This window comes from Myotis nattereri (assembly GCF_964212035.1).
Source record: "Myotis nattereri genome assembly, chromosome: 13".
NCBI lineage: Eukaryota > Metazoa > Chordata > Mammalia > Chiroptera > Vespertilionidae > Myotis > Myotis nattereri.
This window is the reverse complement of record NC_138088.1, coordinates 37177084-37193535: the sequence shown is the minus strand read 5'-3', so window position 1 is coordinate 37193535 and position 16452 is coordinate 37177084. Positions and strand designations below refer to the sequence as shown.

The 16452-nt window shown below is 42.3% G+C and overlaps 1 protein-coding gene across 7 annotated transcripts in view; it reads left to right on the top strand.

Annotated features, from left to right (window-relative positions):
* Nucleotides 1-16452, top strand: part of CPEB3 (cytoplasmic polyadenylation element binding protein 3) — a 182324-nt gene that overhangs the window by 66423 nt on the left and 99449 nt on the right. For 5 of the 7 annotated variants that reach the window (XM_081104323.1, XM_081104324.1, XM_081104325.1 and 2 more), the window contains exon 3: nt 10627-10786. In XM_081104323.1, the coding sequence (XP_080960449.1) occupies nt 10627-10786 (160 nt within the window). The remainder of the gene's footprint in view (nt 1-10626; nt 10787-16452) is intronic. The other 2 variants (XM_081104326.1, XM_081104329.1) reach the window with 1 other exon arrangement.

Here is a 16452-nt window from a genome sequence, read left to right as displayed (position 1 = left end):
TGTGCACTCGGGGGGGGGGGGGGGAGGGGAGGGGTCCCTCAGCCCGGCCTGTGCCCTCTCGCAGTCTGGCACCCCTTGGGAGATAACGACCTGCTGGCTTAGGCCTGCTCCAGGGTGGCAGAGGGCAGGCCTAATCCCTAGGTGCAGTCCCTGGTCGGGCTCAGAGCAGGGCCGATTGGGGAGTTGGGGAGTCACCCCCTGTCATGCAGAGAGCAGGGCAGATTGGGAGTTTGCGATGCCACCCTCAGTCATGCTCAGGGTAGGGCCGATTGGGGGATTGGGGCACCGCCCCCTGTCACTCTCAAGGCAGGGTCGATGGGGAGGTTGCAGCGCCACCCCCTGTCACGCACAGAGCAGGGCCAATCAGGGGATTGGGGCGCCGCCCTCTATCACCCACAGAGCAGGGCCGATCAGGGGGTTGGGGCACCGCCACTGTCACACTCAGGGCAGGGCCGATGGGGAGGTTATGGCTCTACCCCGTCACACACAGAGTAGGGCCCGTGGGGTGGGGGGGTTGGGGCGCCACACCCTGTCACACACAGAGCCACAGGGCGATCAGGGGGTTGGGGAGCTCCCCCCTATCAGGCACAGAGCAGGGCTGATCAGGGGGTTGGGGCGCTTTCCCCTGTCAGGAACAGAGCAGGGTGGATAGGGAAGTTGTGGCCCCACCCCCTGTCACACACAGAGCCGCAGGGCGATCAGGGGGTTTGGGCGCTGCCCCCTGTCACGCTGATCCCGGTGCCAGGAGGCCTCTTGGCTCCGCTGATCCCGGTGCTGGGAGGCATATTACCCTTTTACTATATAGAATAGAGGCCTGGTGCATGGGTGGGGGCTGGCTGGTTTTCCCTGAAGGGTGTCCTGGATCAGGGTGGGGGTCCCCACTGGGGTGCCTGGCCAGCCTGGATGAGGGGATGATGTCTGTTTGCAGCTGGTCACACACCCTTCAGGGTGGGGGTCCCCACTGGGGTGCCTGGCCAGTCTGGGTGAGGGGCTGAGGGCTGTTTTCAGGCTGGGACTGAAGCTCCCAACTGCTCCTTTTTTCTTTTTCTTTTTTTTTTTTTTTTATTCTGGGCCAGCTTTAGCTTGAGGCTTAGCTCCAGCTCTGAGGCCTCAGCTGCTGAAAGTAGGTATCTGGTTTGTTTCGGTTCTATAATCGAAACTCTGTATCAACTCCAGCTCTGAGATCCCGGCTCGCTGAAAGAAGGTTTCTGGGGTTTTGTTTAGCTTCTGTATTTGTTACAGTGTTCAAACTGCAGGCTCAGAGGCCTGCAAGGCAGGCAGGGAACGTTGCAGTCCTCCGTCACTGAAGCAAGCAAGCCTCATGTTCAGTTTAAGCTGCCTGGCTGCCGGCCGCCATATTGGCTGGCAGTTAATTTGCATATCGGCCTGATTAGCCAATGGGAAGGGTAGCGGTCATATGCCAATTACCATGTTTCTCTTTTATTAGATAGGATATTAGTGGTGTCCTTCATAGAAAGCAGGGGTCAGGAAACCATTGTGACAAAGTGGACCAAGCATGGAAGAGATGCAGTTAAAGGGCCAGAGCAGAAATGTTGAGAAAATTGGGGGATGGGAAAGATATCTCAAAATCAGAAAATGTTTGCCTTGGCCAGAGTGGCTCTGTTGATTGGAACATCATCCCGTACACCAAATGGTTGCAGGTTGTGGGCTCGGTTCCTGGTCAGGGCATGTATGGGAGGCAACGGATCGATGTTTGTCTCTCTCTCTCTCTCTTTCTCTCTCAGAATGTAATCTAGTTAGAAAACAAGAGCAGTAATGTAGAAATTTAGAAATGGCTAGTTTTTTGGCTTCTAACTCTTATGTGTTGAATGCATTTAACTTTGCAATGTTTTATCACTACATACATTGAAGCTATATGATAAACAGAAAAACCTTCCTTTGAGAATTCCTTCTTTTATTTTCTATATTATTTCACAACCCCATTGATCCTTTCCTAGCCCTTTCAAACATCTTTCCATCTTTTTTTTGTTGTTGTTAATCCTCACTGGAGGATATTTTCCCCATTGCTTCTTTTTTTATATATATATTTTTTTATTGATTAAGATATTACATATGTGTACCCTCTACCCCCCCCCCCCCCCGCTCATCCACTCACCCCCCCCGTTGTCCATGCCCATTGGTTAGGCCTATATGCTTGCATATAAGTCCTTTGGTTGATCCTTCCCCCTTGCCCCCACCCTCCCCTACCTTCCCTCCAAGGCCCGACAGTCCAATCCAAGCCTCTCCGTCTCTGGATCAGTCCTTGTTCATCAGTTTATGTTGTTCATTATATTCCACAAATAAGTGAGATCTTGTGGTATTTATCCGCTCTCCAGTTCCATCCATGCTGTGGCAAATGGTAAGAGTTCCTTTTTCTTCTTCCTCTTCTTAAAGAATACCTTTCAGCATTTCATATAATGCTGGTTTGGTGGTGATGAACTCCTTTAGCTTTTTCTTATCCGTGAAGCTCTTTATCTGACCTTCCATTCTGAATGATAGCTTTGCTGGATAAAGTAATCTTGGTTGCAGGTTCTTGCTATTCATCTCTTTGAATATTTCTTGCCACTCTCTTCTGGCCTGCATGGTTTCTGTTGAGAAATCAGCTGACAGTCGGATGGGTACTCCCTTGTAGGTAACTGACTGTCTTTCTCTTGCTGCTTTTAAGATTCTCTCTTTATCTTTTGCTCTTGGCATTTTAATTATGATGTGTCTTGGTGTGGTCCTCTTTGGATTCCTTTTGTTTTGGGTTCTCTGCGCTTCCTGGACTTGTAAGTCCATTTCTTTCACCAGGTGGGGGAAGTTTTCTGTCATTATTTCCTCAAAAAGGTTTTCAATATCTTGTCCTCTCTCTCCTTCTGGTACCCCTATAATTCTGATGTTGGTACGCTTGAAGTTGTCCCAGAGGTTCCTTACACTATCTTCATATTTTTTGAATCTCTTTTCTTTTTTCTTTTTCGGTTGGGTATTTTTTGTTTCTTTGTATTTCAAATCTTTGACTTGATTCTTGGGATCCTCTTGTCTGCTGTTGGATCTCTGTAAATTATTCTTTATTTAGTCAGTGTATGCTTAATTTCTAGTTGTTCCTTTTTCATGTCCTCCATGGTCTCACTATACTCCTTGAGGGATTCATTAAATTTATCGGCGGTTTCCATAAAATTCTTGACAAACCTTATAAACGTGGCCTTGAACTCTATATCCAGTCGTCTGCCCTCCTCCGTTTCTGCCAATTGTGACCTGTTTCTTTGTCTCCGCATTTTGGCTGCTTCCCTGTGTTGATAGAGTGGCCCTGCGCGCCAGGTGTCCTGTAGGGCCCAGTGGCTCAGCCTCCCCAGTTACCTGAGGTGGACACTCTTGATGCACTCTTGGTGCCTTGGTTGTTGTAGGATCACTGGGAGGAATTGACCTCCAGGCCAATTGGCTGTGGGAAGCAGCTGTGTCTGAAGTGGGAGAATGGTCCCCCTCTGACCACTGGGTACAGTGGCTCCTGGATCTAAGGAGGTGCTAATTCAGCCCCTGCCTGAGGCCACACAGCCGGAGCCACGAAGAGGCTCAGCTGTGAAGCAATGCAAGCCGCTGCGGGGCCTTGGGCCTTCTCTTGGAAGTTCCGGGTCTGCTTGGCTGGGCTGTAGTTAGGTACATTCACATGCAAAAGCCTCTGCTGCAGCCTGGGTGGGGCGGGGTCTCAGGGAGTCAAAAGGGCGGAGAAAGAAGCTATGGCTGATTCTCCGCGCCCAGAGTCGCGCGTCTCAATGTCCCGGTAACGGCTGCAAGCACCTCTGAGGGAAATCTGCCCTCAAGTTCGCCCGCTGCCGCCTGACAGACCAGCCTCTCCCCGTATGAGTCCTGGGTCCCCAGAGACTTCCCAGAACCGGAGTTCAGAGCAGTCGGGAGCTTGCGATCCAAAAAGACAGCCGTGTCCTCAGGTGCCACCCCCTTTCCGCGCGCGCGAGCCGCCGCCGCCGTACCTCTGCACTCAGCCTCCGCAGCTCCTCTGGCTCTCAGCGTGCTTTTCTTTTCTTCTAGTTGTAGAAATTACACTCAGCCAGCCTTCCTGTTGTTCTGGACGATGTTTGCTCCGTCCTTTGGGATATTGTTCAATTGTTGTGTGAGGCGACTATTTCCCGGTGTTTATCTATGCCGCCATCTTAGTTTCTCCCCATTGCTTCTTAGAGAGAGTGGAAAGGAGGAAAGGAGGGGGAGAGAGAGAGGGAAGAGAGAGAAACATCGATATGAGAGAGAGACAAAGATTGGTTGCCTCCTGCACCCGCCCCGACTCATGCTGGCATCAAACCTGCAACCCAGGTACGTGCCCTTGACCAGGAATCAAACCCGAGACCCTTCAGTGCTGGGATCAACGCTCTGTCCATTGAGCCAAACCTGGCCAGGGCCACCTTTCGATTTTTCACCATGTTCGTGTCCTTTCTTCCTAGCCAAGCCCCCATTGTTCATTGCACACGTGGCAACTGATCAGGGCAGGAACATTGGCATGTTACTGGCGTGGACTGAACAGACCTGGGTTCACGTCCTGGTTTCTGACCAGCTTTGTGACTTGACAGACAGTTGAAGTCTGAGCAGTTTCATAACCTTGTGCGCCTCAGTTTTCTCCTCTGTGAAATGGAGACAATGCCTACCCTGCAGGGTGTGGCAAGGTTTGAGATTATGGCTATAAAGCATTTAACCCAGTGCCTACCACAGAGTAGGCACCAGGATTAATTATATCTTTTGGTTCCAGAGCTGCTTTTTTTTTTTTCCAGATGCTTTTGACCCCTTGTATCTATCAGAGAGGAAATGTCGAGATAAGCCAGAAAGGGTAGAATGTGTTCTGGATTTCTCTTCTAAGGAAAAGGCAGGTGCGCGGGATAAGGCTGGTAGAGGCAGGCCCAGGCCTGGGCTGGAGGATAGATCAAGCTCCTTTTTGAGTTTAACTACTTGTCAGTTCAGCAAGGATTATTGACCAAGGGCCAGTAAGGGTGGCAGGGTGGGGTCAAAGAGGCCTCTCTCTGATTGTGCCAGGATTAGGTTGAAGGGGATGTTTATGAAAGGATTTAAGGTGAAGTAGGCCGGAGGCAGGCGGGGAGGCAGTACAATGAATGTCCTCAGAGCACAGTCTGGATTTGACTGGGTTTGAGTCCTGGCTCAGCTGCTTACTAGCCCTGTGACCTTGGGCCAGTTACTTAAATCTCTCCAAGATTTAATAGTTTAATTTATAAAATGGGGATAAAAGTGACCTAACTTGTAGAGTTGTAAGGTAATGCATTTAGCATACTTAGAACAGTGCCAGGCACATATTAAGCACTTGAATAATTTATTAATATATTAAGTCAAGCTGGGGGAAGAAAGAAAGCAGGGCTAATGAGCTGTATAGTGGGGGTGGACTGCCTTTGTGTACCAGTAACTGATAACATCTGTCATTGGTTATATTCAGAGGAAAAGAGTCAATAATGGGATACATTATTTATAAATGTCCTAATACTTCCTGATGTGTTTGTGTGTTAAAAACAAATGAAAAATATGTTTTCCTTATTTTTCCTATATTGGGAAACAAAATGTATGGAAAAAAGGTTAAGATGATTAGTTGCCACCCGTAACCTTTGTTGTGGAAGGGTAAATTGTGGTTAGTTCTAGTCATAATTTTTGTGGAATTTCGCTGCAGAATTTTTAGTTTTTCTATTCTTTCTCTGTTTCTTTCAGGCTTCCTGGTTAATCAGTTATTTCAGCCATGTTTACTACTTGTAAAACAAAAAGGATGCAGCAAATAGAAATTGATGAGGCATAGCTAGAATTAATTTTAGTGAGATATTAAGCCTCTCAGCACGGAAGTTTGTTCAGTTAAAGAAGCCTGGGCACATTCTGTCACGCATTTCACACGTCACACTGCGGAGCACTCGTGGGCCTTGCTAGGTTAGCATCTGCATCCCAGTACCATGACGTGGCATCACAGAAGTCTCTGTGCATTCTCCCTAATATTCCAGTAGCCGTCACTGTACAGATGCTTTGCAGTACATTCTGTCTTTAGCACTGAAGACAGCTATAAAGAGAATTATTATCACCCCTATTTTATGGATGAAGATAATCAAGCCTTAAAAATTTGTGCAGAGTGACATGCCAGCATGTGGCAGAGCCAGAATTTGAAAATAAGATGTCGGATTTCAGTGTTTGGGCTTTTACAAACCAGACCACCCGTTGTTTCTCTAATTCACCATCCACTGAAAGACTGCAAAGCTGACTTTTGGCAAAGCAGCCAGGCTTGTTTATTGGCTGACGCTGTCCTCCTAGTCCCCTCCCTTATTTAACTGCCCCATTTTACAAATCAGATTCATGAGTGTTAAAGGCTTAGTTAACTTGAAGAATCATCCAGTCTAGTGGCTCTCAAATCTATGCAATCACCCTGGACATTTATTTATTTATTTCATTTTAATTGTGATTAAGTGGGTTTTAGCTAGGGACCAGGAACCTACGTTTAATTTGTTTTACATGTGATTTTGACATTCTGACCGGTTTGGGAACCACTTCAGGTATATGAACCCTCTCCAAACATCCCCTCCAGTTTTCCTGACAGGCAGTCACCTAACATCTGATACTATCTTCTGACAGGAACTCACTACCACCTTAACAGGAAGATCATTTCATCAGTGATTAGATGCAACGCTGTGTCTCTAAAGAGTTTTCATGTAATATCCCAAATGGATTGGATTAATTTCTTGGACAGATTTTTATACTCCTTGGTATTGGCGTTGAGGTCAGATCCAGACTTGCATCATCTCTGAACCTCATCTCCCTCTGTAAAATGAGTATGTTATCTACCTTGAAGATTATACCAAGAATTAAATGAAAAAAAAGAAAAAAAAAAGAAACTGTTGTGGCTGGAAAGATTCTTGGATTCCTTAAAACAGCCATTTCTTATAGTCCCTTCACTTTAGCAGCCTCTCTTCAAACAGCCCCGTGGGAGGTGTGGATGGGTATGATAGAAGGCTCCTAGACATTTATTATGGGATCATCAGTGCCATAAATAGGTTGTCATTTGCCTTTTCATCAGCACACTTTTTTTTTTTTCTTAACCTCTGGCTTTTTCTTTGGGCAAAGAATATGATACCTCTTATGGAGAAAGATAAGCCTGCATTTCTGGAAGTTCAGCTTTATTCCTTAAGTAATTCAAGTTTCCACTGATAATTTGAACCCAAAAACAAATGATCTCCAGGAAGACCTGAAAAGTAAAGGAAAGGGCCTTCTTAAATTATATAGAGACCAAAATGGAGAACCAAAGAAAATATTCCATGTCTCTTTCTTATCCAACAATAGGAACAGATAACTGATAAGTGTTAAAAGAAAAAAATGGCTGGGGGTGGGGGAACGCATCAGGAAACTAAGAAATATTGACTACTTGCTCTCTGGCACACACAATGTGCCTAAAATAAACACTAAGTAATTTCAACCTAATTCTAACAGGATCCCATTTTACTAGTGAGAATACTGCAGCCATTGAGAATGACTAAGACAAGCCTTACATCTGGTCACATGACAGGTCCATATTCAAGACACCTAGGACTTGATAGAATGGGAGTTTAAAAAATAATTACAGTACACACATACACAAATATGTGCTGTTTAAGAAACAGATGTGACTTAGTTTCCATTGTATTGCATACATTCCTCTGTCAAAGCACTTGTCATGCTCTTATTTTAATTGGTTATGTTCCTCTCTGCTAGTTACTTGCAAACAGGGACTAGGCCAGTGGTCGGCAAACTCATTAGTCAACAGAGCCAAATATCAACAGTACAACGATTGAAATTTCTTTTGAGAGCCAAATTTTTTAAACTTAAACTATATAGGTAGGTACATTATTATTAACTTAATTAGAGTACTCCTAAGCTGGCCTTTGCTAAAAACTTCCTCAATCTGATTGAGGTACGTTTGCTGAGGTCGACCCCTTCCAACTCTCCCATCCACACTCGTATACTTGTTTTGTAAATCTCCTTTCAGAAAACTGACTTCTGTGCATGGGCCACGAAGTTTCAATCACACTGTACTGCTGGGGTCCCCAAAGGTGTGGACGGAGTCGGCAAAGAAGGAATGACACAGAGACAGCGTTCAGTTGATCAGCAGCCTAGCCAGGATCTCTAGCCAAGTTCTGGTCAGGATCTCCAGCGAAGTTCTGGTTAGGATCTCCAGCCAGGTTCTGTGTCCATGTTCTCTTGCTAGGTTCTCCAGCCAGGTTCTGTAGCCATGTTCCCTCGCTAGGTTCTCCAGCCAGGTTCTGTCCAGGTTCTTCAGCCAGGTTCAGTCACCAGGTTCTAGTCAGGTTCTCTTGCCATGTTCTATCCAGGTTCTGTAGCCAGGTTCTGTCTCTAGGTTCTTCAGCCAGGTTCTCTTGCTAGGTTCTGTCTCTAGGTTCTGTGTCCTGTTGTCTTGTTACATCTGTATTTATACCAGTTGATTCCAATCCTATCAATCTCTATTCCAAAGGTTAGGGCGTTTCTTATCTCCATTCCAGGGAGTAAAGATTATGTAGCTTAAGTGTAATTGGTTGTAGTTAAAGTGATTAACTACCTGCCTGGCACTAGCTTCAGGGGAAAATCCCTACCTGGGGAAACAACCTTTCTTGGAGAGGTGACCTTGGTTAAAACACATAGTGCCAAGAAGGTGAGCAAACATATTAAGAACAGCATGCCATATATGCCAGGTCCCTTGAAACAGCAAGGATGGACCGGCTCCCGGCACTGTATGTGCACGCCCGCACGTGGTATTTTGTGGAAGAACCACACTCAAGGGGCCAAAGAGCTGCATGTGGCTCTCGAGCTGCAGTTTGCCGACCACTAGACTAGGCTACAGCATTTACTGCTGAACTGCCAGGGCCTAGTAGGGCAGTGGCCCTCAACTTGCGCATTAAAGGTTTGTAAAGTCTATGTCCCCCACCCCTACTCCTCATCTATGAGTTGTTGTTGTTCTTTTAAAGAATAGGGTTGCAGAGATAATAGAAATAATGTAGCTCAATCCTCTCATTTGTATAAAGGGAGGAATTTCAGGCACAGACTGGAGCAGTGGATCATAATGTTCCCCAAAGCCCCAATTGTTTAGAGTTGTTCTAGCACTCTTGCCTCCTGGTTCTTAGGTCAGGGCTCTTCCTAGGACCTGCATGCGTTCATGCTGCATTCATTTATCCAGTAATCCTCTGAGTTCACTGCCAAAATGTCACCTCCCTTTTTGCTTCCCTGGATAGGTATACAGCTAGACTGTATACCAGAGACCAGAAGAAAACAGCTTTCCAATAGTTTAAGACAAACCTGGAAAATGGTCATCGTAGCTGATGTTTATACCTGTCGTATTATATCGTACTCATCATGTCCTTCTGTTATTCATAGGAGAGGATAAGTGATCATTTGCAAGGCTGGATAAACTGTTCAAGATCCTGAGAATAATCTCTCATTGCTATGGTTTGTTTTGTGTGGTTATTGAGGTGTATGTTTATCTTGCTTTTCTTTAAAAAAAAAAAGAAGTATTTTTTTATTGATTTCAGAGAGGAAGGGAGAGGGAGAGAGAGACAGAAACATTAATGATGACAGAGAATCATTGATCAACTGCCTCTTGCATGCCCCACACTAGGGATTGAATCTGCAACCCAGGTATGTGCCCTGGCTGGCAATTGATCTGTGACCTCCTGGATCATAGGTCATTGATCAACCACTGAGCCACACCAGCCAGGCTGTCTTGCTTTTCTTAAACAAAACCAACTAAATCTGTTCTCTAGTAATAAATTAGGCCATGGACTGCACTTCCTTTTAGACTCAGACTACTAAAAATAATTGGTAGGTGATGGTCTCCCATGGGCATGAGTGAAATGTGGCAGAACAATTATTTTTCTTCACTTTTTTTGCGTTAGCTTTCTATTTGCAAAATGTTTTTGAATCTAACAGGAAAACACTACCTTGGGTTAAATTTTTTTCATGTGAATGCTTTTCAGAAGGTAATTTTAGTACTTTGGACATGCTGTAATTTTTATAACATATACCAAATGTATAGATCTTATCATATGGACTTTATCAGTAATAAATATGAAAGATATGCAATAAAATTACATTGACGCTACAGTCACTTTTTGTGGAAAGTAATTTTATGCTTTTCAGGAAAGTAATTTTATACTGAGAGTTTTTAATTATGGTCTTCCTCCAGAAAAAAACAGCACCTCTGTTCATTTGAGTAGAATCTTCACTTAACGGTGGGTGCAGGGGGTGAAGAGCAGAGGGCAGAGCCAATTCATATGACTCTTAACCTTTGAATTTACTTTTTTAATTCACTTGAGAAAAAGTCAGCCTGAAGGAGTGGGACATGTACATAAAAGACGATTAGGGGAAAAGGGTAATAATTTAATTAATTAATGGAAACTTGTATTAAAAGTAATGTTGCCAAGTCATTATTCTTTTTTTAAAATTCCAGCATTAATGTAAGTTTAGTGTCCTTTTGAAATAAGCCATTATTCTTAATGCAAAGAATGACTGTGTGTTTATTATTAGAACTATCTGGAACTTTGATTCACGTCATCAGTACATGGCAAGAAGCAAATGCTATGGTATTGATTTTTATGGAGTGATTTTATGTGTTGTCTTATTGTTCTGTGTTTTTATTTTTAGGACCGGAGTAGGCCCTATGACACTTTTAACTTGCACTCGTTGGAGAACTCCTTAATGGATATGATAAGGACTGATCATGAGCCTCTGAAAGGTAAACACTACCCTCCCAGTGGCCCACCAATGAGTTTCGCTGATATAATGTGGAGGAATCATTTTGCAGGTTAGGAATATTCATATGTCCATTCCTTGCTTGGTGTTTTAAACAAAAATCAGCTTTTTAATAATTGTGATTTTGTTTTGTTTTGTTTGTTTGTTTTTTGTTTGTTTTTGTTTGCTTCTGTAAAGCATTGTGGAATGTATTTAAAGTTGATTTTTTTAAAACCTGGGTTCAGCTACCTATGATTTTCAAGGTTGATGGCTTTAATCATAATGTCTGGCAGAAGCATGTGCTGGGCAGCTGAAGTTGCAGTTACGGCATGAGACCAGAAGCCACATTTTCTGGGCTTTGCATTTGGAATCCACAGCCGAACCTGGATAATTCATTTAAATCCAAGCATACTGCAAGGAAATAAGAGATTTAGTCAACTAGTCTCCAAAGACTACTTCAGAAAACTTCATACAAAAGGGTTTCATTTTATTAAAATATAATCAATTTCCTAGTATAGAGAGGTAACACCACACAGACTTGAGAGCAGCCAGCGACCCGTTTGCATTCTCTCAGGCTAAAACATTAAGGAAAATGTCTTAAAATGTGTAAACGTTTTGGCTTAAATATAAGGCAGAAAGTCCCAGCGTCAGCTATATTAGGATTTCCTACTTTTACAACCCATGTAAATTCAGGATAGAGGCTGATGTTACATTCATAATTACAGCAAGTTCTTTTTATGGGTTATAGGAATTTTTAGGGGCCCCAAGGTATTTTTGAATACTGTAGTGGAAATTTTCTGTTGAAGTATCTGCAGTGCTTGGGTTCAGCGCCTAATATCGGAACACTGTAAAGAGTTGGCCACAGGGATGTCCATCTTGTCCAAACCCTCCTGTCCTCTGGATGGGGAGGAATTTGATCCCCTCTGGTTCTCTGCAGGCTCTTACAGAGGGTAGGAATGACTGTGAACACCTGATAGCCATTTCCTCCAGCCACACCAGGAATCCATTTCATCCTTTTCTTGTCACACTTATGATTTTCTGCTGCGGTCCTCAATTGCCAGTGAAAAGAGAGTAGTTAACAGACTATAAAGAAAAGAAAGGATTTTGAGAAAAGCTATATTTTAAAGCCGTCAGAAGTAGGGGAAAAAAATCTCTCATTGATTCATTGTTATATTTAGTCACTGTTACCATGTCTGTCTTCAGTTGGGAGATTAGGTACATGGCCATTTAAAGCATATTTCACTTCGAAGTGAGAATGACGTTAAAAAAGAAACCCATGATATTCACAGACTTTTGTGTTTTTAATATCTTCAAAGGCTGCATTTGTCTGCCTTCTCTACCTCGAACAGCTAGAAGTCTCTCCTAACCTAAAATATTCAGCCCTTGTTCTTTATGCGTATTTGTTTTAGCTTAGTCTGTATTCTTTTCATCCAGCAATAAAATGTAAAAGGATATTAGATTACAGCCTGTAAAATAATTTTCCAGAATTTTGTGGATATTGTTTAAGTGGGTGCTATTGTGCCCTGCCGTTTGAGCATAGCATTGTTGAAGTGTGAGGAGGGTACCTCACTACAGTGTAATGTAAATACCTTATTCCAGTTGTGGTGGCCTTTTTAAATATTTCATGTCTAACTGCCTGTGCGTAAATTTTTTCACTACACTTGCAAATGTGAGGTTTCACCTATGCAAGCCTTATGCACTGTACTTATATGTCCTCAGAAATTGGAAGGCATTTAATATGTACTTTTTTACAGCCTCAGTAGAGTTGCAACCTCTCAGTTCATCATACCACCCACATTGATTTCCTTATGAGGGGACCACTTCCCATGTTCAGTTACAGCATCGCGTCAGCGTCCTCTGGTGAGGGTGTTTGAGCTTCCTGCTTCCCTTTTCCAGCTGGAAGACTGTTAGGTCTGAATTATGGCATCATGTGTTTGAACCTTATTATTCCTAGTAACATAATTATGATGCTGGTATTTTAAAGGAAAGATTTTAAGTAACGTTTGACTCTTAAAGAGGAGCAAATTATAATAACAAAAAGGTCATTAAAAAAATAAAAGAAACATTGTGATGGCGTAGCCTTTATTTTTCTATTTCCCACATGATAAACATTATCCATGTTTTTATCCGGTCTTTATAATTTATTGATAGGCCTTATACTTTGGATTCTTAGATTGTTCCCAGCTTTTTTTCCTCCATTGTCGGTAATGCTGCCATGGATGAGTTCTTGCACATAGTTTTTTCTCAAGGAAAATTCATAGAGAGGGTCTCTGGGTCAAAAGATATAAACATCTAGTCAGTTAAAAATCAAAATGTGTAAGCGTCTAGGTGAATTGCGCTTTAAGAGAAAGGTGGTGGGCTAGGAGACCTACCCGGTGGCTTCTGGATGAGTCTGTCTAGAAACGCTTCCCTCCACTCCATTCTGTTTTCCCTCTTCTCTTTAGTATCCTCTTCTCCCACTTAAACATGGGAACACTATTTTGAGTATCTCAACACTCAAGTGATAGAGTCCTTGATTTTTTATATGCTTGCTTGTTTTGGTGTTTTCCTCCGAAGCTCAATTTTCTTTAGAAAATAATACATTCTTTCTCATTGTAAGGAATTCAGGTAGTACATAAAAAAACAAAAAGGAAAGTGGAAAAAATCACCTGAGATCTACTACCTAGAGATAACAAAAATTGTTTATTAACATTCTTTCAGACATTTTATATTCTCTATAGAGAAGATGAAATTCCAACTCGGCCTTTCTGACTTTGCAGTCACTCAAACCTGTGTTTGAATTCCAGCTCTGCCTCTAGTTAGCTATTGATCTAGATAAATTAGTTAGCCTCTTTAAAGTCTTACTGTCCTCATTGTTAAAATAAAGCACCTACTTCACAGAATCAGATCAAGTTTCTGACACCAGAAACTGCTCAAATGGTATCTATAATTTTTTTTTGCCGGTAGTGGTAATGGTATGCCTACAGCCTGGCCTGGGCAATAAATTAAACCTTTATATTCCTACAGTGCTTCCTTCTAGCTAGGCTGCAGCTAAATGCTGAAAGCTTGCAAACGCAAGTTGCCAAGTTTTGTATATCCCATATGTAAATAATGATTGTCATGATCAAAAACCACCAAAAGGAGAAAGGGAAAGAATCCTCCTAAGTTATGTTGGCTTTCCAAAATTGCATATCTGAATGATGTAAAGAAAGTATAATAAAATAGGATATCACAGTCATGAAAAATAAAGTACCTCATATGTGCTTAAAGTGAAGGTGGCGAAAATATGTTCACAGTGATATTTCATCTTAGAAATGTATTGAGCAAGAAATTCCTTTTCAATTCTTCTCTTGATTCAGCGGGAAGAAAGGGTTAGTGGGAGAAATGATGAAATAGGAAGTTCAGGAAGTACTAAGGTTTCTGCTTCAGTAAAGAGCTCTAACAGTTTTCCAATTTTGTTTATACGTAATACTAGGTCAGCGTTGAAAGTGTTTGTAGGAGATTTTAAAAGACCCATCTCCCCCCTGCCCCCTAGTAAAGTAGTAGAGAAAAAGTCAAATTGGTCTTTCTTCACAGCACTCAGGAATGTCTTCTGCAGTGTTGATCAGATCACAGAACCCTATTTAAATAAAACTTAGACTGAATTTTGGCTTCTTAAAGAGCTCAAATTGCAGTTCTTGGTTATAACAGAGAAACATTTCATCATTACATTTGCCTCTTACCACATCTTACGTGTGACTTTCCCTAATGTTCATTTGAGATAATGTCTCCAAGAGATGAGAAGGAGAGTTTTGAGATGGGTGATGAACTAATGAAAACGGTTCCTTATTTCTTTTCTAAGTACAAAAGTCCTTGGGGTTGGTCTAGGTATGAGTGAGGCCTGGGTGGGAGGAATTATTCTCTGCCCTCTTTTCTAGTGGACTGAAGGGATATTCAACGCTTCTCATAACTGTGAGGATTAATGGGATTTCTGGCATTGGGAATAAGGGATAAGGGAAGAGGTTCATCCTTATACCCTCCTTACAGTGGTCCACTGACTTGCTGCTAATGATGAGGGTTCATCTAGCTGCTGGGGAACCCCTATGAAAACCCAGGGTCATTAGGTTTGATTAATCATACCCTCCCTTAGGATTAAGATTCAAAGACAAAGTACTGAGAGAGAAGAATAGGGAAATACCAACCACAGTACATTGGGCAGTGGAGGTGACATTGAGAGACAAGATTTTCTCTTCACCATTCATGGAACTGAAATTTGAGAAATGAAAAGAGCAGGTGTCAGTTGAGAACTGATCTTGAAGGGTTTGCTTTTCAAATATATACTCAAACTGGGGGAAAAAATAGCTGTCTTCCGATAATAGTGCTTTAAAATTCAAATTGACAGAAATTTGGAAGGCATAGATGCCACCCCTTTGGTGTTGTAGGGCATTTTATTTATTCATTACGATTTATATTTAGTGGCATTTAGCCTTTCACAAAATTGGCCCTTTTTGTGGCGTGTTGAGGTTTCCTCGTTTTAGGAAAAGTGCACCTGTCATTACACTTAGTTTGTTTAGAAAAACATACTGTCTCTTCACGAACCTGAATCATTACTCCAGTTCTATTTTGTGTTACCTTCCTTAAGCTCTAGCTTATCTGATATAAAAGTTAGCAGATTACACAAAGTTTTAGGGCACAGGTTCTAAATTAGAAAAAAAGTGATTGTTCTATACTAGGAGTGAGGGTGGCGGGGGGAGAGACACAATAGATAGAAGTTGAGTGATCTTTTTATAGGTACCTCCCATTAATTTGCCCAATGATCCTTTCAATATAGCAATGTAATCACCTGTGAGGTTTTTTTTTTCTCCTGAGAATTTTGAAAGAAAAAGACTGAGTACTTTAATCTTGGGTACTACCTCCAGAAATTCCGATTTAATTGTTCCAGAGTATGGCCTGAAATGAGGAAATGTAGGCACGTGCTAAAAATTATCCACTACTGGTATGCAAAGAAGCTAGGATTTGACCTCAGGTCTAAGCTCACAGCTTTTGCTTCTTGGTTCTTTGGAACATATTTAGAATATTATAGTACCAGTCTCTAATCATTTTTCCCTGAAAGGGATTTAAAAGACCATTTTATTGTATTCTTGCATATCATATTATTACATCTTGTGGATACTTTCTCTGAAGGTATATACCTTCAACTTTATAGAGAAGAGTGGTAGGAAACAGAATCCAGTAGAATATTCATTTTGTCTTATAACCTTTTCTAGAACATGGCACTCACATTCTGTTCTGGGAAGGTCTCTTGAAGGACTTGACTTTTTAGAGCAAATGGGGATGATTGCGGGAAGATACAGCAGTTGTTCCCTATCACATAACATATTGCAGAAGTGAAGAGGTGACTTTGCATAATTAAGTATGAATTAATAAAAATTCTAATTTTAATTTTGGGCATATAAAAGTACAGCTTTAGTTGGGCTCTGACACTTTGAATAATAGTAGAGGTAGTTTTTTAAAAAGAATAACTGTTCTCTTAAATATGAATGTGAATTGAGCTTACGAGACTGATTTTTACAGTCTGAATAACCATATGGAATCCTGTTCTCCAAACTCTCCCTCTATCCCCTCTGACCCCCATTTACCAAGCCCCTTGCAGTGGGAAAAGTGGGACACAGCCTCAGATTTCCACAGCATCATTCAACTCAGCAAAACCAAGTAGGCCTTCCAGTTTTCGAAACCTTATATTTTACACTATACTTAAAAGATAGCTAGCTGACAAGAACA